Consider the following 26,900-nt stretch of genomic DNA (forward strand, 5'->3'; position numbering starts at 1 on the left):
GCCATCTAATGCACCCGTTTTGAAGAATCCCATATCCCCACTTATTTGTATAAGTAATTACATAAAGACTATAGTGTTACATACATGCATTAAAACTATAGGAAAGAATGACTAATAAGTATTTAGTCATAGACATATATCATTTCAGGGGCATGCTTCGAGAGTCACATTACGTTGTTTTATTTGCCCCCATTTTAATATGACTAATGACATAAATTGATTTATCCGATTCATATTCATATAAATTACATCAAAATTAAGACTTAGCAGCACGGCGCCGTTGCTCATTATATGACTTAATACAACAAAATGTCAAATTCGATAAAGCAGACACGTTTATAACCAATTTTGAAAGGACGAGATTCCTAATCAACATGTATAATTTTATATAGAATTATACATATATTAGGACCTATATGTGCCTCGGCCATGTGTGCCCCAGCATAGAATGGGCCACCCCTTCCTTTGGTGAAGCACAAGTTTGTGAAGCAGAGTATATTAATGCGAAGCAAAATTTATATGTAGACACCAATATGTATGTACCAACTTCTTCCGTTAGACCGCATTCAAAGTCGGGCAGCTCGAATTGTTGACGATCGGTGTCTTAATGTCCGACTCGATCCACTGAAACTGCGTAGAGATGTTGCATCTCTGTGCATCTTCTACCAAATTTATCATGGGGAATGCTCTGAAGAATTGTTCGGATTGATACCTGCTGCTGATTTTCACCATCGTACAACCCGCCATAAACTAAAATTTTATCCCAACCATCTGGACGAGTGGCGATCCTTCACCGTGCGTTTTTCAAGACACTTTCTCCCACGCATAACCACTCTTTGGAATCAACTTCCAGCAACAGTATTTCCGAACCGATACGACAACATAACCTTCAAGAAAAGAGCATATTCCTTTTTAAAAGGCCGGCAGCACACCTGCAATGCCGTAGGTGTTGTGGATGGTCATGGGTGACGCTAGTCACTTACCATCAGGTGAGCTGCATGCTCGTTTGTCCCTGTGTTGTAAAAAAAAACACACACACAAATCAGCATTCTAAATTGAAATATATTCAACGTAAAATATAATATGAAGTACCGCTATATAATAGAGTCTCTGTTAACAAATTAATAGTCATTAAGGTTTTGATGCAAATATTACTGGAAATAAGTGGTATCTATACATGTTTCGTACATGCATTATACTCGTATAAATGATGACCAATTAAAAAGCGATCACGGTTGACCAATTCAACCGCATAATAACGGAATTATATTTAATTTAATATTGACGTATTTACTGAACCAATGATATTTGATATTATATTGTTACTGGAAATATAAACTTCATATTTCACAGTTTTTGTTGTGACTTTTTAATGGAACTTATTTATCGACTGTACGAGTATGATATTATTTTGAATAATTCTACTTTGTACCACTAATAACAATTACCTAATTACAATCGTTGTTAGAAGTTACGATTGCAGTTTGCAGTCACTTTATGAGACTTCAAAAAGGAAAAGTAAAGTAGAAGTATTTTTGTGTGCATTTTGCAATCAATAGATTTTACTCTTGTGATGTTCACATATTAATTTTATTGCGAACTATATAGCTGCATTTTGCGGAGCATAATTAATTTGTAATAATTAACAAAGTGAGTATTATGTTTTGTTTGTAACCGCACGTACTAATAAATAGGCATAAAACTAAGTACGTTATATTTTTATATATCTTTAAAAGTTAAATGTTAGTTTAACTTTCTGATGGAAAGTTACAAGTTCTCAATTATCATTTATGTAGAAGGACTGCGCCTAAGACATCACAGAGTATGTATACTGTGACGCCAACGACCAATTATGTATGTATATTATTTTATAAATATGTATAGATATCAATCAACAATAAAAATAGATACAAAGATAATAATTTTCATAATCAAAATTAATAATTGCTGGCAAATCAAATAGTTACAATTAATAAAGTATTTAATAAACACAATTAATATTGCAAAAGAAAGTTAATTTCCTTTATCGTGCCGCGATAAAGTCACTAACTAATTGCAGCGAGATTATGGAGGATGGCTTTCATAATCCAGCCGTGATAAGTTTGTTTGCAACACCGCGACAAAGGCCGAAGTGAGCAAGGTTACCATGGACACGTAGTTGCACCATTATAGATTATTAACAATACAAGCGTTCAGCGCCATCGGTCGATTTGGGTAAACACATAAACTAGGCATCAGCCTATTTTATGTTACCATCCACCTTTCATATTATATCGTATAAAAGTCAGAAGCATTTTGAAGACTGGAGTGGGGGGGGGGGTTGTCTGGTGCCCATCTCACTCAAGATACCAGCAAAACTTGTAACTGTGTGCGTCTTACTACACGTCTACACGTCTTAGAGTAAATAATGTGAAAATTTTAATAGGCCAGGCTACTGTTAGGAATAGTAAGTATATTATGGATACCCGTAACATGAACGCCTTTCTTATTAATATGTAAGTGTAATATGAAATATTGTAAAAATGTTTGGACATTTGTTACTCAATCTTACTTAAACGGCTGTAAGCCAATTTGAGTAAAGCATATCGTATGTTAACATATTAACTAGAAACAGCCATACAATTCAGAGTATAGAGTAAAATACATGGAATCAGCCTTTCTGATATGTGAGGTACGAAAACACTATTTTGTATCTTTTATATGAACTTAACTATTTTACCAGAGGGAGACTTTGTACAAAAGCTTGGGTACCTCTGTCCCATTCGTGTTGCAAGCGTAAAGCAGTTTTGTTTGCATGGCTGTATTTCGGTTTGAAGAGTGGGATATGGCGTGAATTTACTGGGTACGGAGGAATAACACCTGAGTCCTCAGGAATGGCAACGCATGGGGGTATCATGGGCGAAACAGTATAATCTGTTATGTCCATGGTACTACTCATGTCTATAGTCGACGGTTACCACTTTCCATCAGGTGAGAAGTGTGGTTCCAAAAACCACCCTAAAGGTCCCTCAATATCTCGACATAGTTTTTATTTTTGCAGTTTGAAATGATAAACTAGTATACGGAAAGTAATCACCGATATCATAAGATGTAAACAGGTAACCTATCAAACATACTCTGATGCCAACGGTACTCAACCCTTATACGTTGCCATTCTTACGGACTAACGTTTCACTGCCGTCCTTTAAACCGAAAGTGCAAAGGCACGCAAGCATAGCTGCTTGTAAACTAAACAGATGCACTGCAGCATATAATTTGCTTTACATTACATCTGAATAACGTCGTTGCATCTCTCGAAGTATGCTTATTTGTTTCAGTTCTGCTCGATTGGTACATTAGCCGATGCGTGCAAGAGTTACGAAGACAGTCACAAATAGTCACAATAAACCTACAGGCTTACGATCATTCCTTATTGTAAGTAACCGTATTGGTGTTTATATAAGCTATTTTAAATGCGAGTCTAACGGAAAAGATGGATAGTACAACTATCCTAAATCTATAAAAATATATTTATGAAAAATAATAGAAATTTCCAGATGAGTTTCGATAATAATCGTCTCTTTTACCGAGTATTGGTTTTTTATTGATAAAAATAGAATGGTAGCCTTGCCAACGATATTGGTTTACGCTGAGAAACTTCTTTAATACAGGGGATGTATTAGAAAATAATAAAAATTTGACAATGAAAAATTTTTGCCGTAGGTATTATCTCGCCTATCCGAAAATGAGTATATTTCCAATTATGCCAGGTATTTCATTTACCTGAGGGATTAGAGTCCTATCGGAAGATTAAATTTATCGATAAAATATTGATAAACGTTTATACAGGTTATTAATCTTGGCTAATATAAAATCAACAGCTTCCTAAAGGCATTGGAACCCATCAATTGAATTTTCTGCGGCCGTTGCTTCTTGTATGAGTTTACGATACGACGCCCACCTATTTTCGGCCCCGCTAAATATAATTTTCAATTCCACTATGTTGCGTTTGCGTCAAGGAAACAGATCCAAATATCAATTAGCGGTTGCCCTGCATTTCGTCGGTATCCAGCGGTAAGTAAACAAACTTGCCTATTATAAGATTTGAAGGGTTTCGGAATGACCTATTTAGCGAAAAGACGCACGTGACACTTTTGATATTGCAAAAGCTCATAAAGTCGGACTTGATGTGCTTCCTTGGTAGTATAAAAAAATATCTTTTGTACTCTGAATTACCTATGTAAAAATAGTTACAATGACGACTAAACATCTATCTGCGTAAATAAATGCGAATTACGTATAATTACGCTATTAGGAGCCAAAAATATAAGAATACAGTAACGTCGGAAAAATAATAAATTATAATTAAAAGGCAAAATATTCTTAATTACTTAGTTTAAAAATGGATTAAATTGACAGATACCACGAGTTAGCAGACTAAAATAACTAGTTAAAACTGGTTATTTCTACAATTAAGATTATTAAAACATACACCTGTATAAAGAATAAACACGTGCTTTGATATATTCATATCTAAATCCATAGATTTCCGCGGATTATAGACATGAAAATAAAAGATTTAAACATGTTTTATATCCACGTACACGTTATTATTGGCGTAATTAATAATATAAAAAGAAATAATTATTTTATTATTTAATCATAATTCATTAAAGCAATTCATAAAAAAAAAAACCAATCAAAATGGTATAATAATTTAACATCAAAAGTTCCTGCTTTTAATAATTAGTAGATCAATTATGTTAAAGCCTAACATACAAATATAGCTCAAGGGTGATTAACCAGATACATTAACAAAAGTCATGGTCAAATCGTCTCTATATTTATACAGGTTGTAATAAATTTTAGTAAACGTCTTTATTGTTACCAAATTGTTCAAATTTCCACATTGAAACGTCACGCTTGTCAGTCAGGTCGTTAACTGAATGTAGTCGTAACTTAATCTTATGGTGGTGTTTAAATATATGGTGTGCTCACTTTTTTGGTTAGGATAAATTAATTTTCAACCTCAAGGCTGAAGGCGAGATGCGGAAATTTTATTTATATCTTAGGCTTAAGTATCAATCAGATAATGGGCGAAAGTGATAAAATTAGAAGAGAAATTAACCTAAATAAAATGTTTATTCAATTAGTATTATAATTAATGATATAATTATATCTTATGCAACGTTGATAAAGACGGCTCACCTGATGTAAAGTGATTGTGAATATTACAGAATATTCGCTGGCGCCCATTGTCCTTAAGGTTTTTTTTTTTAATGAATGATAATGGAATAGTAACCTTGCCTGCACTAAGGATATACGCTGGCGGAGCACCAGTGAGGGCTGATAAGTGAGGATGAAAAGCCAGGTTAGTTAGCCCCTCGTGATGAATACATCTAAAATTCAACACGATGGTTTCCAGGAAGGACCACGTGAAAGCCGACTTGATAAGGTATATGGCTAGCAATAGGACTGGTAATCCGCATTGCTAACAATCCCTTCCCCCTGACTAAGGTATTATGTCTTCTTATCCTTTAATTAAACTGCAATGTTCACGGTCGTACAAAAACTAATGTTTGGCGAGAGAAACCGGAGGAAAGATATACTGTACAGACAACTTTTGTACAGTTTTTCTGTGGTACCTTTCTTAATTATATCATAGAGTTCTTATACTATCTCTCTTCGTAAACATATTAATTTAATTATATAACTTATACATTAAAAGTATTTACATTGATTATTTAGAGAACATTAGAAACATTTACAGATTTAATGGATAAAGTATTTAATTAAATTTAATCTAATAAATTGTTGGCTCTAATAAACAATTAATTTACAAGGTTAATTTACAATGAATTACAATTAAAAAGGCATAACACCTTAGTACTCAGGAATGGCCACGTATGGAGGCTATCATGGGCGAAACAGTATACTACATTATATTCATAATACTGTTCGTTTCTATAGGCGAACTGTAGTTACTACTTTCCATCAGGTGGACCGTCAGCTTGTTTGGCATTTAAAGTGACACAAAAAAAGGTTTGAATCCTTGTATTTCGATCCCTTTTGTTCACACAGACCACAATTGTTCCATAGAATGAGTTGTTATCTCTTACGAGACAAACTTATCACTATGAACAGTGAGTACTGCTCAGCACTGAAAATGAATTTATCCTTCACATTTGATTTGGTAACATGACAGTCAAGTAACGTTGTGTAAACGTTTGTATATTCCTAGCAACTATCGTGTACTTTTGGTTGTAATTTAAACGGCTATTAAATGAACGTATTGTATTTCTATACCTATGATTCGTGACGCGTCAGTGAGCATGACAACTAGGCGCCGCGACCGCTGTTACGACCTACCGTTAGAACAACAAACATCGGTGACATATGAAAAATATTTATTATCTACTTAACATATGTAATTATGTATATTATCTCAATCTATATTTATCCACTGCTAGGCATAAACCCGCCTCAATGGCAACATATCTTATTAATTAAATTGTAACTTGTGGCAATATTTGTATATGAGAGACACTTAAGAAAAAATAATACGAAGGGTCTTAATAAGACCGAGAGATGTCAAAAGAATAATTTTTAGAAATTTTGTCTGTCTATCTGTCCGTATGTTTGTTCCAGCATCACGCAAAAACTACTAAACCAAATTAGATGCAATTTTCACAACTATATTTCTAAAGATCTAACTTAAAATCTGATATGTTTTATCTTGATACGCCATTTAGAAGCTGTCGTGTCACTGGTTTTCCTATTTCTGAAATCCACACGTACGAAGTTCCACACAATATGCCACAGTATTATAAAATATATAATAAAATTCTAAGCATCAAAAAACATCCTAAGCATACAATTCTTAAATAAATTTGATCGCCTTCCCAGCAACGGTGTTAATTTCATTTTCAACTTACATAAGTTTGATCATATTTCTTCATTTCAAACCCAAATTGAATGGCTTCTTATCCGATAATGTACGCAAAGTATGTATATTTTGTTGTATTTATTCTCAATGATCCAGTTTCTCTTGAATATCTTAAAAATTCATGGGGACAAAAATAATTATTGCCTTCGTCGAACTAGAACTTTCATCTTTAGTTTTCTATCGTCGCTCATCGTTCTGGATATTGTATATATTATGTATGTGTGGGTACGTATTTATATTATTTTATTTCATGTATTCAATATTATATAGTAGTGCATTCCTTTTTGCAGATAATATTTTTCTATTTTTTAAATTTTCAATTGTACCACTAACAAACTTCTGTGCTTGTCCTATGATTAAGTGATAGAGTATGCCTTTAGGTAGTTAATCATGGGGCATCTATTGCTTAATCATTAGATTTTTTATGGGTAAAAATGAAATGTTAAACCTCGCCTGCTCTACCGGTTTACAATGACCGGATACCAATGAGTGATGATATGTGAGGATAAACAGACCAGTTAGCCCATCGTGACTAATTCAAGAACTAACCACTATGGTTTCCAGAGGTAACCGCATGGAGGTTAACCCGAGAGGATATATTGCTAGCAATGGGGTTGTTAGACCCTATTACTTTACTCGAGTTTTTCGTAAAAATCTGCCGTTTTTGAAAAATGTATGTTTGCCTATTAATTGTAAGAAAATCGCAAAATATTTCTTAACAAAATTTTAAATTGAGTTAAACCATAGCCAAGTTATATATATAATGTGTATACCAAAGTGTCATTCACACTGCCTCACATCAGTGGTTTTCGAGATACGGGTCTTTTGAGGTCAGTATTCTGTCTGGGATGTGCCATCCGTTTATATTATTTCTATTTCTCTGATATGTGCAAAATTTACACATATTAAAGAAATATATGTGTGATCTTAAATCTCTAATACTAAAGTTTCTCTCAGTAAAATCTAGATAATTACACTCTATCTTAAACATAAGAGTAAAATGAGTAACTCTATTAAAGATAATATAAATAATTTTAAAAAATCTACTGAATTATATTATTACAAAAAAGATTCATTCTTTTGCCATATAAAAATACATGTCTGAATTGAATGTATCTTGTATTCTGTAACTTATCTATATATCCAAACATAATATTAATTAAGCAAATATAAAACATTGAAACTTAAGAACAACTTCAAATTGGCCATTCGTTATCGCATTATAGTTAATATTACTATAGTACTGTTACTTATACCGTGATAATATTTAGCTACCAACGTTCTAGTTTGGCACAAAGACAATAGCAACTTCGTTGTTCCCCACAAGTCATGAGTCGTAATAAAATCGTCAACACATTGTCTTACGCGCAATACATTATTTCATTTGTAGGAAATTTAACCTATTGCCCTACATCGCTGTAAGCCGATATGAAAACTTAATGAACGCAGATGCAATGACGACAGTATAGATATGATAAGCAGTGATGACTTATATAACATTAGCAATGTATATTGCGTGTCACAATAACAATAAACAGTGCAATAATAATTGTTACATTGAAACTATTATAAAAGTATGCCGGGAAAATGTGGTCTCTTCCACATACACACACACACACACAAATCCAATATTATATACCTATTACATATAACAAAAGAAAACGTTCTAATTAACGAACATCGTAAATTATTTGTCTAAAACACATTACTGGAGATTTATTTCTATTTATATTTTTGTTAATCAAGGACTCAATCCATCTGTGTAACAATGCGTGATTAAACAAACATTGAATAAAGAATGATATTTTTTTCAAAATTTTCTATAGGGTATACGGTTAATTACATTAAGATATAACCACCCGGCGAAACATATCTGCAAAATGTCATAATAATATCAAACAAATGATCTTCAATTATGTACAAGGTGAGCTCTAGATTCTAGAAAATATTCTTATCTACACAAAATTAACACGAAACGGACAGATTAGCCATTTATGTGTATTTGTTTTGTACAAAGACTGTTGATTGCCAAAGATAAGACTAACCTTGTCAAATGTGATGACCGGATTAGCGGATCCTATGGTGCCATCCTTTTTCTTCTCTATCTTGTAGACGACAATGTTGTTCTCCCGTACGGTGTGAATGATGAACGCCTTAGAGTCAGGACTCCATGCAACATGGGACGCGTGGTCAAACTCGATGTTCACACGCAACGTCTTGTGTTCCTTTTGATTCAGATCCCGGATATCCCATAGAATCACAGAACCATCTGGGCAGAATTGTTATGTATTACCACATGCATATATGTAAAACTATTGTGGTCGTACATGTTAATATAATTTCGAGGTCGCCTTCACTTAATCTTGTGCTAGAACAATAGTTTGTGACCTATAAAAAATACAATAATTTCTTTCATTTGTAAAATGTACGCGTATGTTTGCAAATCACTCGTATTGTTCGCAATAATAATATATTTCTGAAACGTAAATCCTATTAATTGTTTCCTTTAAAATAGTATTCATTTAAAATGCATTTAACTTTTTTTATTTATGCAACTTAGAATGGCAAACAAGCTGATGGCCCACTTGATGGAAAGTGGTTACCGTTGCCTGTAAACATAAGGAATACCATGGACATAACAGAGTGTACTGTGTCGTCCGTGATACCTCATATGCATTGGCATTATTATTATCATAGAAAACACCACAAGATAAAAATAAAAGCCACATTCAGGTATCATAATAAATCGTTCAATTTATTATAATTACTAGAGATTCTTCTTCGCTTAGCTTATTTTATCTATTTAGATTGAAAGATAGTATTTTTCATTAGCTTTAATAATCAAATTTTTGTTACTTTGGGTTACAATAAAAAAAAATATTGTACTTTTCGTAGAGATCTCTAATTCTTGTTAATATGTATATTATTTGCTGATAATGTAATAGCTTTCTAAAGGTTATATAATTTTTAAAATTGGTGTAGTTTTTTGACTTTATCCATTAAAAAAAATAGATACATATAAAATCAAATCTAGGGTAGATTTTATAATATATTAATATAGATTATTGATTATGGTCAGAATAGATAGATAGAGAATTTATTTGCATTACTTACAGCACACAAATTATAACATATATAGATATACATAAAAAGCGAAATAACATAAATGATTAAAAAAATACATAAAGCCAAATAATTTTTTTTTTGTGCGTGTGCCATAACAATACAATACAATTATTTATTTAAACAAAAAGCTACAATACATTTAATATCAATACTGTTTTAAATACTTTTTTTATAGTTGAAATTACCCGATTCAAATACCATGTGTATATAACAAGGAATATATATATATATATATATATATATATATATATATATATATATATATATATATATATATATATATATATATATATATATATATATATATATATATATATATATATATATATATATATATATATATATATATATATTCTATTTAGTAGTAAAAATAACCATATGAACTATGAACGTTTAGTTTTGAATTTGAATCGTTAGTTATTATAATTAACAATTATTGTAAATTAACAATTGTTGTATATGGAACACAGTAAAAAGCTCTAAATCATACTAAAGTATCGCTTATTATTTTTACAACAATATTGTTAATCCTTTTATAAATTAATACTTCTGTAAATTTCAAAGTCCCAATTACATTGATAGAATTCCAGATATAAAACATCGTTTTAAGGAATTCGCTTAGATAGCAAGAAAAAAAAATGCGTGAATATGAATACTCTATCTATATAGTTTTGTTTTATATTATTCTTTGTGAATTTCTAAAAAAAATTGTTTAATACCATTTACCAACACGTAGTTTTACAAGACTATTATTTAAACATTATTGTTATAAATACTTAGATTAGCAAAGATAGCGTGCCGCTTTTTTATCTACTACTCACACTTAGGTACTTATTCTTACATGCTTTTAAATATCTTTGTAATACTGTCATAACACCTTTAATTCCTAACTAATATTATAAATGTAAAAACGAATTTGTTGCCACATTTGTTTCTTGCCTTTTAGCGCCTTTACGGTTTTTTAATAAATCATTATAAAATTTAGTATACATATAGTATATCATGGGTGGCCAACCGGTGGATCGCAACTATTAGTCCAGTCGATCATGGCAAGGCAAAATATCTAATCTAGCGGAAGATGCTTAGACTCAATGCTGTGAGCATTGGGTCTAAACATCTTTAACATAAATAAGTAGTTACTAGGAATAATTTTCAGAGTTATGTTTAAAATAAGATGTATTAAAATAAAAAATACTACAATACTACATAATTGCACACTGTTCTATGTTGTTTCATTAGAGATTTCAAGAAGTATGTAATCGGTAGATCGCACAGGATTTCGTCAGTAAATAGTAGATCTTGGGTCTAGTCAAGTCGGCCACCTCTGTACTATATGGTTTGGAGGACATAGGCAACTTTTTATCCCGGAGGTCTGTGAAGTTATCCCTGTCACGCGGATGAAGTTGTAGATAAAACCTAGTCTTAAGTCAGTATTGATCAATGGTTCACTAGACGGGTGTCCAAAAGTTCAAAGAAGTTTCAAATGAAGATGGTAGTCAAATCGTTCATCAATTTATATAAAAAATATTTTTTATCGTAAATCACGTTTGTCCTCGCTATTTTGTATGGGAGATATCTTTATACTTAATGCATTGTTAGAACAAAAGATGATTGTCTGAGGAATAACATCATGTAATTTTTTAAAGGTCACTAAATCAAATTAATAAGTATTTATACAATGACATAAGAATAATCGTAACGATTAATATAAGTATAACATAGAAACAGTTCTTAAAATGTAATGACGATGTCATTAGATTAGATAAATAAACTACCTTTATCTATAAGAGTCACTAATATACAATATTTTAAAAATGAAATCGTTAGCGATAATCTCAATTATCGTACTTCTTTTGTTATTGCCACACTCATTATTATTATCATATCGTTAACTGTCCATTACTGAATATAGGCCTTCCCCATAAGGAGAGTTTTGCTAGTAGTTGCCACGCTTACTTTCAGTTAAATTATCATACTTAGTTCAATGTGTCCTTATTACGGATTCTTATTATTACCAACCGAAGTGATGACAGCTCGGGCAAAAATTGCTTAACTGCAGTCCGGTGATTTGAAAATCAATTCCCAGCAAAAACCTCTGTATCTTCAAGTCCTTGTATAGATAGTTTAAATAATGATTGTGATTTGCCTTGTGTTTAAGAGAGCACGTAAATGTGATAAGCAATGTACGGCAAGGCATTACAAATATGACGAAGGTGGCTAGAAACTCTTGACATTAAAGGACACCCTCCTCATACGAGTAATAATCATAATAGTACTAGCATTACTAGCTGTACCTGTGACGTCATTCGCATAAAATTCATATAAAATTTTTTTTCTATATCAACCAATGAACAAAGACCTCTACGTTCTACATGATTTCATATACTCCAGGAACTAAAAACTCACATTAAATGCCAATCAACCAACCAATTTTGATAAAACATACCAACTTTTAAATTGGATTAATATCTACTTTTTTATACCACGAAAGTGGCGAACAAGTATACAGCCCATATGAGGGTAAACAGTCACTGTAGCATATTGACGCCTGTGACACTAGGGGTTTCACGCGTGCATAGCCTACTCTAAAAAATCTTAATACACCCTTTTTGAAGAATTTAGGAATAACCTCGGCAAGGGACTCATTCCACAGCTTGAACATTCACGAGAGGAAACTCCTCTAAAATCGGACTGTACACGGTCATTAGGTTATAGCGTGTGAGGATGAATTCCCTGTCGATGGCAAGAGTAGAAAGTTGATGTAGGCATAATTTCGAATAATTCCTCTGTACAGAATCAATTATACAAGAAGTAGAACACAAAAAGGGAGGTAAAGTGTCGCCTTAGACTTAGAGAACCTTTGAGCTAAGAGTGTAAGCTGTTTAAGTCTCCTATCCACTAAAGGTTAACGGACCATTTGATATCGAAACTGAGTCACTGTTTCAAGGCCTAAAGATTTCAGGCAGTTACGAATTCACAGCGTGCTATACTCAACGGTAACTGGCCGATTTCTCGATTGGAAATCGGAGGCAATTTTACCTAGTGACTTTCAAAATATAATCATCTAGATAGAAAATCAGAAATTAGGTTACTTACTAGTTATATAAATAATTATGAAATTTATTTATTTATTGTTCGATTATGTTTACTTACTAGGGTTACAATATACTTACGACTATAATCCCACGTGCAATATCAGAAGATTTGTCAATTAATTGCGCTAAAGCAACAGATGATTTGGCTACACTTCGCCGAGCATCAGAACCTAACATGACAGAGGCGTCTAGCTGTATAACCTAATAGTTATACGTTTCAATTGGTACAATTTTACACAGTTTTACAAAAAAAAGTTTCCGATATTAAGACTTTATGTAACTCGTAATGACAAACAAATTGACGGACCAACCTGACAGAAAATGGTAACTGTCGCCTAAAGACACGAACTGCATCATAAAAAACATGCGTTGCACTTCCTGAGAACTAATATATTATTGTATAGTATCTTGTAATATTACTGCTTCTCCTTCAAAACCAAAATAGCAATGCAAGTACGGCCGATTCATGGCATAGAAATGAATGGATCAAAGGCGCCCATGCAGACGACTTTTGTACAAAATTTCCTTTCAAATATATCTACAATGTCAAAATAATTTAATTATATATAACCTCTAAATACAAAACACGTGGGTTGTTATGACCGTGGCCTGTATGACCGGGTCGACGCTGAAAAACTTATCGTATGTGTACACGTGAATTTATAATGATACTACTATTGAATTGAAAGTATGAATAAACCGATTTTTAACCAATTGCAAAAATAAGTTTTTTAATTTGGTCTTATTTTTTGTGATTGTTACCCCCATAACTCCGTTATATATAAACCAGTTTGGATATTTTTTTCATCTGAAAGGATATACTTACAAATTGGTTCTATAGAAATTTTATCAAAATCGATTTATAATAATTTTTAAATGAAAATAACTGGTTTTGTCACAATTGGAGTCGATTCGATCGTCATTTTTTTCATTAATGGTGTCGTAAGAGACAAATACACCTTGGTTGCGAGAGAAAATTCGGTGTACCAATGGGATTTAAGTTCCCCTTATAAGAGACCCTTGACCAAAAATGACTTGCTAATAAATAGCTAATAAAGATGCCTTTGATAACCCTATTACCTGTTAATGTATATAAAAATTATCACTGTGTGCAGTGTGGGCTATGGCCCATTGATAGGTCCAGAAACAAGAAATTGTGTATACATAAAACGAAGGCACCCACAGACAATTTTTTTATTTAAGCTTTTATACAAACTTTTATTGTAAAAATAAAATTTGTAATCCTCTATTTTATTCGCTTAATACAATATAACAAAAAATTTAAATACAAAAAAAAACCCCATTGTAAGGATTAATCGCTTCGCTAAGAAAGTTTTAATGCTATTTTCCTGACAAGTTCTTTCTTTCCTTTCTGATTGATCTTTCTTTTAATCTGGAATTTTGGTTATTTTACTGAAGTGGGTAAAAAGACATTATCAAGAGAAATAATATTCATGCCTTTCATAATAAATAAACATTTAAACAGTAGTTTCAGCGTCAAGACAAATAATACAATGAAACGTTCGAATATTGACAAAAGATTTAAATACTGTTTAAATTTAAATTGTTTAACCTACATGTCTGACCTGCATCTGACTTGAATGATTTTGAAGTTAGCTACTTCCTGATCTTTCTATAGAGTATATAAACTACATATTTTTATGTTGGCCTCTTTAACTTTATTATTATTTTTAACGAAATTTTAATAACTTTAATAAATCCTGTTTTTATTATCAACAGTTAAAACTCGTGTTACAAAGTGACATATACAAGATAGTTAATAACTACGCGTGCGTTTGAATCTTTTCGTTCAACGGCCTCAAGGGAACTAGGAAGTCTACAGTCAAATATTATATATACTCACAAAAACTTTAATTTACAATAAGCCCTCATTGATGTTTGCTACATACATAAATTTCGTGTGTATATATTTGAATAACGTTTGTCGGCTCGTACATATATAATGAAGACGGAGATTTTATCCGATCTGTAGGCAAGACAAAAACTCGTCTCTGGCAGAGATACTAAATTCAAGGTTCAATCGTACTCTCGATTGAGGCCAAGCGTCATCGCAGGCAAAACTCAGGCTCGTGGGTAGGCTGTTGGTTTGGTCACGTCACAGATTGGTTATTACCTTGGTAACCAATTTATTGGCAGGTTTTAGTAAAGAAAACTGTACAAATGTCAATATCACGCTTGCATGATTCATAAATAGAGTAAGTTCAATGACATACCAGATCTTTCGTGAAACAGGTGAATCTACATTCTACCGTATTATTCATGAAAATGTAAAGTCTTATTAAACTTATCTTAACAATTTGTATTGCATCTTTCTTGCAAATCGAGAAAAAAAGAGATAAAAGAGATCACTAACAAGTTTATACCGTCGCGTAATCTCAATTTATAATACTTATAGTGCGTATAAAAATCTGGTATTTTTGCGTGACTGCACCTTATTTTCTCACAAGTACGACACTAAGTGGTGGGTCTTTGTTAATGGTTAGCAGTGGGGAAGATGACGAAATACACTACACTGTGCAAGTCTTATTGTGAAATACATATTGACACGGCAAAATTGAACGGCGCTACGCTGATGTTCGAATATGTTTTGTTTACAAACACAATACCATTTATGTTTTGTGTTATAATTACACATAGCTAGATACAGGACGACAAAGTATTTCTAAACAAGAGTAATTAAATATTATTAATTTAATATTGTTTTTTGTGTCAAAGAAAAAAATTTTTAATCGAAACAATTCAAGAAATTAACCCGATTCAACTACCGGTAATATTATTTCATATAATGTATACAAAATAATAGTGGGTAATATTTTTATGTGCACGAATTTGTGATCTAACAAACGGGTAAAGACTTTTTCCTGTATATTACGACATATTTGTTTCAGTAATAATATACAAAGAGTACCTACATGATAATAATAAGTAGTATCTAAAACGTCATTAACGGCGACATATCGTCTGATTTTATTGATAGTACGTTTATCGATATCAAGAATGCCAATATCAATATAAATACATAAACATTTATATATATATACACTTATGCTGCTAATGTCTATTTTGAGCTTGGTCGGCGATGACGGGTAGAGCTCCGCTTCCGTTCTCAGAAATCTGCAGACTTTTACCAGCTGTTTATTGTTTTGATGATATGATTATGTTGATGTCATAGATACTAATCATAACAATCGATAAATATTAAATAGGTACTACAGTAGTAATGTTTACCAATTCTTTATTCTTTGTAACAATGGTCATATCCTATTGATCTCATCAATATATTTTATTTATACCCATTCTTGGGTCAAGCTCTACTATGTTGTGTTCTAAAGAAATGCTAACTGGACGTCTTAAGAGAAGACAGGATAGTAAAGGACTAACAGTGAAAGACTGTGTAATGTTTGCTATAAATGTGTTCATTGGTATTGGATAAAGTAGAGAAAACCGAATCAGAAGGCGGACACTTCTTGGATATTGTTGCCAGGATTCGCCTTCGACTAATATTTTTTATTAGACACAATATCCAATAAACAACCTGGAATAGAAAAATTTCTAAATATGCTAAAAAGAAAACTACAGTTTTTAACCAGACTACCAAAATACATATTAAATAACATAAAAACTACCATTACCTAAAAGATATTTGTACCTATTGGTATTGTAAAACTTATCTACATTATCTAGCAAGGAAGTTTTTATCCTCGACTATCAAGGTAAGAAAGATAAAGTACACTTATTTGATTATAGTAAACGTAATATTAATTGTTATATTTCTTGAGTAGTCTCAAAACATACTTTTTATTTAAGGGCTTACTACAAATATTCGAAAGCAGTCAGCAGGTCACAAGGAATAATAAAGCAATATTTTTATATAAACAAAATAAAGGTTTCTGATGCTTTGTCGTTAATATTGTTGTATTATTGAAATTGGTAAAACTTTATCAGACAAATAATTTCCTTACTGAAATTCTCTATAATTTAGTTTGACATGTATTTAAATTGACTGTATCAAACAATTGTGGTACTACACAGAAAACAACACAAAATCTAACTATACTAATTTGAAATTCAACATTATTAATGACTTTCAGCGATTTCTTAGTCTCCCGAGGTGGAAGTCGTTTGGTTTGCTCATCCACTAGTCGTTTCGTCATAAGTTTATGTAAGTAAATTATGTAATAAGAGTGCACGGTCGGCTGATATATGTAGTACCTATTTATAATTGTAGAAGAGCAATTGAGTGTACAAATAAATTTAATAATTTCTTGTACAGAAAAAATATAAAACAGTTTTGATATAAATAAAACCACGTACCAGATTTTAAAAGTAAACCCACGCTATGAACAATTATAAGAACCACAATACTACCTAAAACATCCAAACTGAACTAAATTTTATGAATCAAATTATTTCGTTGTATACCAGTTACAGATACGTTATTCACATGTTTACTAACGGGAAATATCGCGTATTCATATGACTCATTTCTTGAGAAAAATGCAGAAGGGTCTACTTAGTCACTATTTCACTAAGACTAATATCGTGATTTATATTGTAAATGATAATATATATAGATTTAAATTGATAAGTATTCACTTTATTTTCCAAATCGAAATGTTTCTAGCACGTGCCATTTTCCTGTTTGGGGTTTTGAATACTCGTGAGTCATTTTATTATTATGTCATAATCAATTAATCCTTTACATCAGCAGAGCCGTGAAAATAGAATGGATTGAACCAATAAATACTATTCATAGTTTTGACATGAATGACTGAATCATATACTTTAGATATAGTGTAAAACATTGAGTTTGTGCTCTGTCTCACGCACCTATATAATACGTGGCAAATGACAGCTGATTACGTAGCAGTAGTAGAGAAACCAAGCCAGTTCAGTGAAAGTGTTTATGGTTCTATAGAGACACAAAAATAAACACACGCTGAATTGATAACAAAAATAATCATGTATACTTTAGCAGACATAAATTTTTATAAATGCCTGAATCTGAATTCATATTTGTATAGCAATATGATAACTACTGAATATAAACCAACGAACTAGATTATAGAGCATCTATTTAGTACATAATGCAGGCATTTATAACATATTTGTGTTTACTTATTTATGTGTTAATATTACTTACCATGGGGTTGGATTGGAGGAATAAATAATTAGTAGACAAAATTTAAAAAAATATCACGTTTATTGCCTGAATGCAATCCGAAGGCACATACTATTCAGTACGCGCTCTCCGTCAACGTTATTGTCACAAAAAATGTCCTTTCACACATTATAACATACCTAGAAGGAAATCATAGTTCAAGAACAATTATTTCACTATATATTTTTAGGCGGCACTGACTAATGGATCATACGGCTGCAAGACGTGCGACTGATTCGATTTGCGCGCACGGTTTGCTCTCTCCTCGTGCACTTTAAGAAGAACCAAGTCCATAGCTGCCCGAGCATCTTCTAAAGGCGAATGACCTGCGGTGTTACGCTGCACATTTCGTCCAAGCAACTCCTTAGAAAGAGCACGCAATGATCGCCTTAATGGAAAGCCTTTGGCGTGAGGATATAATGCACATGTGTCCACTACTGCACTATGTAACAATTTTAAAGCTCTGAGATCGTTATCCAAAGCGTGACCAATGAGTATCGTATCAGTGCCAACAAATCCTAGTATATCGTTCTGAACATCTCTTAGCGTCTTAGTCGCGCGCCCCAAGTCGCGCGGCCTGATGCCTGAGAATCTGGTATTGTGATCTACAACAGGCGAGCTTGGTTTAACTAGTGATTTATATACTAGTCGGCCATCTGGTGCTATAACGGCAATACTTGCTAGTTCCAATCCTGCCGTTGTATAACACATTTCTGCGTCGAGCGCATATACTCCTCCGCGAGGTGAACGTGCTCGTACGTATCCCTCAAGAGGCCCATTCATTCCAGGTCGTGTACCACTCCACACATGAAAACACGCCACAGTGCAACCTCTAGTACCGAATACAGCATTACAGCAGGCATACCTGTCTCCGCTGAGACGGCCCCAATGATACACACACGATTCCTTTTTTAAATATTCACCTTCACGAGTTATTTGAAACATTTTATCACAACGCACACACAAATGAATGTCCACTGTATCCGCTTCTTCGTCACTGTCAGACCGTGGGGTTGAGCCCCACGAACCTCGCCCACTGTCACCTTGTGAACCGCTAGGCACGAATTCTGGAGCGTTGACATCCCACGTCGTATGCGGTAGAGGTCGAGATCGAAGCGGTGGATTTATATAGACCACTGCCTTCGATGAGTTGGGTTCTATTTCTAACGGATATCCTAATGCCCACATCCGCTCTGGTGACAGTAGATGAGGGCGTAGAGCCTCTGCTAGTTCTTTCGAAGAGATTCTCTGCGGCGTCGACGGCGTCGGCGGCGCGGACGGGGAGAGGCGTCGATCACGCGGCTTATGTAGGCGTGCTGCGATGCTGGTAGAGTCCACCGTCGTGACGGTCTCTTGATAAAACCAATCATGAAATTGCATACAGAAATGCATATTTCTTGTCTGGCTAGTATACACATAGAGTCGAAAAGTAACACGGAGCTGGAGCCGACTGATACGTGTAGCCGGGCGCGCGGTCGCTGTGCTAATGCGCGCTGGTGGGGCAGCCCACGCTTTATACGTCACGACGTAGGTAGCGCGCCTTCGTTAACGGGACATGACAATCGACCGGCCTATTCTCATTTTTCTAAACAATAATAAAACTTCTTTGTAAAGATACATTTAAAGATTTTTACCTTATTTTATTGTATTCACTTTACATAAAATATACCTATATTGTCCATTTAATTGTAGGAACTGTTCGAATGATTGTCATAACCGAACCGTGTCGTCTGCCGGTTTGTTTACGCAGATCAGCTGATATGTTCGCGGGGCGTCGTAACCGTTGGTAGACGTACCGAACACGCGACTAAACTAATTCCACTTTCTACTTCACTTACATCTTTCATCTGTAGTTTACGAATGTTATAACTAAATTTTTTTAAGCAACTTAGAATGGCAAACAAGCTGACAGCCCACCTGATGGAAAGTGGTAACGGTCGCCTATAGACATGAATAGTACCATGGACATAACAGAGTATATTGTTTCGCCCATGATACCCCCCATGAATTGCCATTCCTGAGGACTCAGGTGTTATTCCTCTATGCCCTGTAAATTAATTGCTATATATCCCACCCTTCAAATCGAAACACAGCCATGCAAACACAAATGTTTCACGGTAGAAACATGAATGGGACAGAGGTACCCAAGCAATCAACTTTTGTACAAATTCTCCCCCTGGTATTATTACATTATTCAAAATATATTCATTTAGGTTCATGTCTAATATTTGTAACTAAATTAACATTACTACTCAGTATGTCCTAATTAATTATTAATTAATAAGTAGTAGTAGTTATGAGTAAAACATTATTTAATGTATTACTCATAACAATTAGACAAATCTAATTGTTCCCAAAAAGGTACAATTAGTTAATTGAAGCTATTAGTCAAAATAGGAACATTAAGTAATATTACTGCTTAAACTATTCTAATTGTTCCCATTTCAGTTGAAGCTATTAGCCAAAATAATAATATAATAAAATTAATACAGGCAAGTGCATATTGATATAAATAAAGTCTAAGAAATAAATAATAAAAGATATTTTTTTAATATTTATCAAATAATGATAATTAATAATTACGAGTATTATGATTAATAAGAAACATGTTTATTCCAACGACGAAACAAATGGACTAAATAACTTACAAAAGATTAATCTTCAGAGAAATATGCATAAGTATTTCATAAATAATGTTTTACTTATTTATATTACAATTAAAACTACAGGGAATCAAACAATTACTATTATTAGTAAAGTAATGTAGTCCCATTAAAATTTTGGTTATTTTGTTGCCGATACACTTAATTTGAAACTCAAATAAAAATATATTCTTTATTGTACACAAAAAGATATTGTATCAGAATAATAATTAAACATAATAGAGCACAAGGGCAAGTATAAGGTTTTTAGTATGTCTGGTATTCAACGAAATAATCCCGCAATTATAATAAAAAGGTTTGAAAATCCCACCGAAATCCATCCATTCATCCATCCGAAAAAAAAAACTGGCTACGCCGGTACTACTACTCAAATGTATAAGTAGTTACTATATATATATATATATATATATATATATATATATATATATATATATATATATATATATATATATATATAATAGCTTAATACAAACAAATCTTCCATTATTTAGTAAATTATCGAAAAATTTTCAGACAAATGCATTAATATTATTTTAATCGAAATATATAAAACAATACTAAAACAAACATCGTAGGGCTTACAAAAAATTAAGTATTTGTTTGTAATTTAATTGACGCTAACTATAAAATATTATAAATTATTATACTTATTTTGTAATCAAAATATTTTTTCCCGTATTTATGAACACATTTGTTTCCGACTACTATCTATTAAAGCTTATATAGTTTTGAGTATATGCTAAAAGCATATATTGCATAAATTTTGATATGAGTAATAAACATTTTCATTTCAATAACTATATCAATTCGCATAACTTAATTCTTGTTATGTAAATAGGTATCAAATCGTGATTTCATGCCACATTATATGTATGTATTGTGATAATATCGTCTCGAATTATTGAAATCTGTATATATACATAATTACTCTTTACATACATCGCTATTGCGTAGTAAGATCGTAGTCGAAAAGATCAGAGAAAACAATATATTACCAAAGGAGGCACCTACAGAAACTGCTACGTAAAAATAACCACGTGTTTAATATTTAGGAAAATAACACGTTTCAGAATTCGTGTAACGTCAACATAACGTACACCTAGGAGCGCTGCCAACGTGACCGGCACCGTATAAACAATCTTAAGTACGAGTAGCTATCTACTAAGAAACTAACTCCCTTTCGGCAAACAATATGTGCCATAAATAAGCAACCCATTTTACAAACGCCTTAAAAATTCTTTTAAACTATGAAATAAATGTAAAAGGTAGCAGACAAAAAGTGTTCTCGTAAGTTCCTTTGTATTGTAGTCTTCGTACAAAATTTTTATCAGGCAGGTATTTATTAGTTACAACTTAAGGATGATAATAGAGTAGCTCAATCGGTTGTCGTCCTTTGTTTCAATCTTATCATATGATGATACATTAATCTATATTTATAAAAATAATTTGCACGCTAATTACAATTCATTTAAACCTCTCCCATAGGGGAGATGTTCTATTGACTATGTTCAACAGTAGACAGTTAACGGCTGATATGATAATGATGATGACACATCCTGTTTCATGTATTCATTTAGAAGTCACAATTTCTATCATTCATTGTTAAGTTGAATTGTCCGACATATGCAGATCAACAATCTTAAATGAACTTCATATCAACAGTATCAGGGATACATGAACGCATGAAGGGTACGGTATGCGAAAGCCAGTGTCCGCAACGTCTCGCCTGTATCATATATATTTAGTTCACTGTAAGCAATAAAAGAATAAAACCAGTAATTTTAACTCTATATTATCATAGAAAGATTTGTGGTGGGGCGTCCTGTAGGCATAGGTCGTAAATTCCAATCTGCCCGATAACAAAAATTTTGTGAGTTAATTTATCTTAACAACGGAGGCTAGATATTATTTCATTTTCTTTTATATTTAATAAAAAAAAAAATTATTAGATGATATAAAACATGTAAAATTTATCTAAGTCGACAAATGCTACTGACTACCCGCAAGGAATAACAGTCGTAAGTCGTGAGTCGTATATTATTTTTTTATTTGTTTTATCCCGTTTTATCAATGCGTAAACTTAGATTTCATAACAAAAAATAATTCGATAAACTTGTTTGCACACAGACGATATGCCTCTATTATACTCGTACTTATGAGTAGGTATGTACGGACGAGTGAGCGTGTTTTTAAACGGCATAAAGCTACTGCTCATGTTATTTTTACTGTGGCACGAGCATGTGTATTGTTTGTATACAAGCGGGTGTGGGCGCGCGGTGACTGGTCGCTGACACCGCCAGCGATAACCTTCGAATTGATGTCAAATGCACATCGCACAAACGGTATCGTAAACCGAATTAGATGCCCGCTGACGCCGTCCTGACCATCAGAGTTGGCACCAATAACGCCTAGTAACACAAGATGATAAGTACTAACGATAAGCTACCTACCTAATAATGGTTCGCTTCCGTCAAGTGTCTGTTACATTAAATTCATTTTTATGATATCTTCATAACGGAGAATTTCTAAAAAATATTTACCGGTTGGTATTGTAAAATTCAAAAGTCGGTAAAACTTATCTATATTATCTAAGGTCTATCTAGGTAAGAACGATAAAATAGTTTTGTTACATTTCTTGAATTGTCTCAAAATATACTTTTTATATAAGGGCTTACATACAAATATTCGCAAGCGGTCAGCAGGTCACGAGGAATAATAGAGCAATATTTTTATACAGACAAAATAAATGGACGGTTAAAATAGACGGTTTGGTACTCATTTTCGCTTAAAAAATATAAGGGGAAAAATTAAATACAAGCTTAAATATCGTAAAGAATGGAATCCCAGAGTTAGGGACTCGTATAAATTATTACGAGCTAGAGTAAAGAAGGAAATAAATAAGTGTCATCAGAAGTTTATAGCGAAGATTGAGCGAGATCGTAATGAAAATATAGAGTCGTTTTGGGGTTACACTAAAAGTAAACGTATAACAAATACTCTTCCGACCTCTATGCACTATAATGGCAAAAAGGCAGATAATGGTCATGATGTTGCAAAGTATGTCGACTATTTTGCCTCAGTGTATGGTACCTGTATCCCTAATAATTATAAACCTATATTTCCAACTGTCAATTCAGCATTATCTACAATTACAATCTCCAAAAATGAAGTCTGTAAAGTACTTAGAGTGTTAAAAATTTATAAAGGGACTGGACCTGATGGTATACATCCAGTGTTTATTCGGCTTTGTTCAGTTGTATTGGTTTAACAATTTTATTTAACAAATCTCTCAAAAAGAGCATTTTTCCTGATATCTGGAACAAGAATTCCAATTCATAAATGTGGTGATAGAGCTAATGTATTTAATTACCAACCTGTTAGTATTTTATGTTGTTTTGTATCATTAATAACCAACATGGATTTGTTAAAAATCGGTCAACCACATGCAATCTTTTGGTATATACAAATTTCATTTGTTCAACGTTTAATAGCAAAAACTCGCGTACGCACGGTCCGCTTTTGAGAAATGCTCCATAGCGACTAAATTCCCAAAAGCTAGACTACCGAATGACATACCCCCCGCGCCCCTCAGAATAGTTGCGTTTACGCAATAACCAAAACAAATGGCACCTTTCTTTTAAGACACCCAGTACAACTGGTGTGAAATAAACCATATGTCCCTGAATATTATTAAATGTTGTTTAATATCTATCACGAAAAATAAAAATACATATCAATTTGAATATAAAAAAGAAAATAAATCACTAAAAAGAGTTACAGTTGTGATAGATTTGGGTATAATATTTGATAGTAAATTACTTTTTCGTGATCATTATAATTCAATAGTAAAGAAAATCAGTTGCTTGGATTTATTATAAGAATGTCAAAACCTTTTAAAAAGGAATCCACCTTAATTATTTTATTTATCTCGTTAGTTCGCAGTGTGTTTGAGTATTGTTCATTAAAGTGGTCGTCAATTTATTCTGTACTTGAGGACAGAATTGACTTAAATCAAAATTTTTTACGTTATATGACTAAAACATATGCGCCAACAAACGTGTATTGGCATGCTATGAAAATAGACTCGAACATTTTATCATCATAAGTTTATTCGCGCGTCGTAAAATTATTGACCTAATATATTTATATAAAATTGTAAATAATGAATTGGAGGGTAATTTATTGGAGTACATAAATCAGAGAGCTACTGAAAACTCGTCTCGTATAACTAAACTTTTTTCTATACCGTTCGCAAAAAATAATGTGTCACATAATAATCTAATATACAGAATATGCAAATTGTACAATAACATTGATTGTATATCGGATACTAATATATTCTATTAGAAATTTTCGTCGTAACGAATCACTTTGCATACATTGATAACCCAATAGTTGATAAGGTTATAGTTTATATTTTGCCCCTTATTTTGTGTGTAGTTTTAATCGTTCATTAACATTCTTTTTGTATTAAAAATGTAAACGTATGCTATTTCATCTCTTTGAATGTACAACTACAATGTAATTGGTTTGCAAACTTATTATGTTATTATTAAATTCTATTAGTAAAAGTTTGTTTGTAATCTGTTGATGTACCACAAAAATAAATAAATAAAATTTATCTTTTATTTAAAAATTAAAAATAAAATCATCATTAAAATAGAAGAACTATCAGAATGGACAAGCCCTAATGTAATCATTACTAAAAAGAATGGTAACAATAGGTTATTTATAGATCCGTGAAAATTAAATAAAATTGGCATGCAAGCTCATCATCCATTCCCTACTTTAGATGAACTTAAGTCAAATCTAAAAGATGTCAAGTGCTTTAGTAAACTCGACGGCAATAAAGGTTTTTACATGTTGAAATTAAATAAAAAAAACTTCCAAGTTACGCACATTCATTACTCCACAAGGTAGATACCGTCTTTTGAGATTACCCTTCGGAGTCTCATCTGCAGTAGAAATAATTCATAGCGAAATAATGAAAAAGTTTAGGGATTTGGATGGTGTTAAAATAATGATAGATATTTTTCTCATACATGAACACTCAGAGCACGATAATAGAACTTTCTAAATTCTTGCAACAGGCTAAAAAAATTACTTAAAATTAATAAGGAAAAAAGGAAAAACAACTAAAGTAAGATACCTAGGTCATATATTCCATTCAGAAGAGCGTGAAAATAGATTCTTCTAATGTAGAGGCTATTTGTAAAATGCCAAAACCAAGGATAAGGATTTAAACAGAAGTATGAGTAACATGGTGTAATTTTGGTCGGTATTTCTATCAACTTTTAAAATGTAAAAAGTGGTTAATGTGACATAACGATAATAGTTGGACATATGGTATCGCGAAGTATTTTTGTATACAGGATGTCCGGTAATGAATGAATAACCTTGAAACGTCTTATAGTTCAATTTATGGCTATTCTAAATGACTACGAAACAAAATATATCATAAGTAGTACCTTTGTTATCTTTATTTAAAAAGAAAGATCAAAGGAATCGTATTGGCTGTAAAATGACGGTTGTCCTGCGTATTATGCTATACCGGTTCGTGCATATTTAAATAGAAGATATCCAAACAGATGAATCGGCCGCCTAGGACCAATTCTGTGGCCTCCACGTTCACCGGCTTTAAATCCACTGGATTTTTTTACTGGGGCTGCCTCAAAGAGTAAGTGTACCGTAAGCCTATACAGTCTTTGGACGAATTACGCAGTCGTGTCAGTGCAGCCGCATCGAAAATAAACGAGCGACGGTACACAAGATTGCTCAGAAGAGCATTTATCCGAAGATGCAGGGCATGCATAAGAGTGGGAGCAAAACAATTTGAGCATTTATTTTAAATTTATGTAAAAAATTAGTTTGCGTATTAAAAAAAAAAAAAAAAAACTGCAATAGCTAGT

At 32.5% G+C, this 26,900-nt stretch overlaps 1 protein-coding gene and 1 long non-coding RNA gene across 3 annotated transcripts in view; one reads left to right on the forward strand and one right to left on the reverse strand.

Moving 5' to 3' along the window:
* The window catches only part of LOC113520690 (transducin beta-like protein 2), a 131,881-nt gene that overhangs the window by 22,732 nt on the left and 82,249 nt on the right, over nt 1-26,900 (reverse strand). The window contains exon 3 of one of the 2 annotated variants that reach the window (XM_031910307.2): nt 8,971-9,194. In XM_031910307.2, coding sequence (XP_031766167.1) covers nt 8,971-9,194 — 224 coding nt within the window. Of the gene's footprint in view, nt 1-8,970; nt 9,195-18,351; nt 19,681-26,900 lie in introns of those variants that run through there. The other variant, XM_026906095.3, reaches the window with a different exon arrangement.
* The window catches only part of LOC128201185 (uncharacterized), a 48,154-nt gene continuing 37,374 nt past the window's right edge, over nt 16,121-26,900 (forward strand). The window contains exons 1-2 of the long non-coding RNA XR_008253106.1: nt 16,121-16,880; nt 17,259-17,329. This is a non-coding gene — a long non-coding RNA (uncharacterized LOC128201185). The remainder of the gene's footprint in view (nt 16,881-17,258; nt 17,330-26,900) is intronic.

Source organism: Galleria mellonella, unplaced genomic scaffold, assembly GCF_026898425.1.
Source record: "Galleria mellonella isolate WM207_F2 unplaced genomic scaffold, CSIRO_AGI_GalMel_v1 utg36, whole genome shotgun sequence".
Lineage (NCBI taxonomy): Eukaryota > Metazoa > Arthropoda > Insecta > Lepidoptera > Pyralidae > Galleria > Galleria mellonella.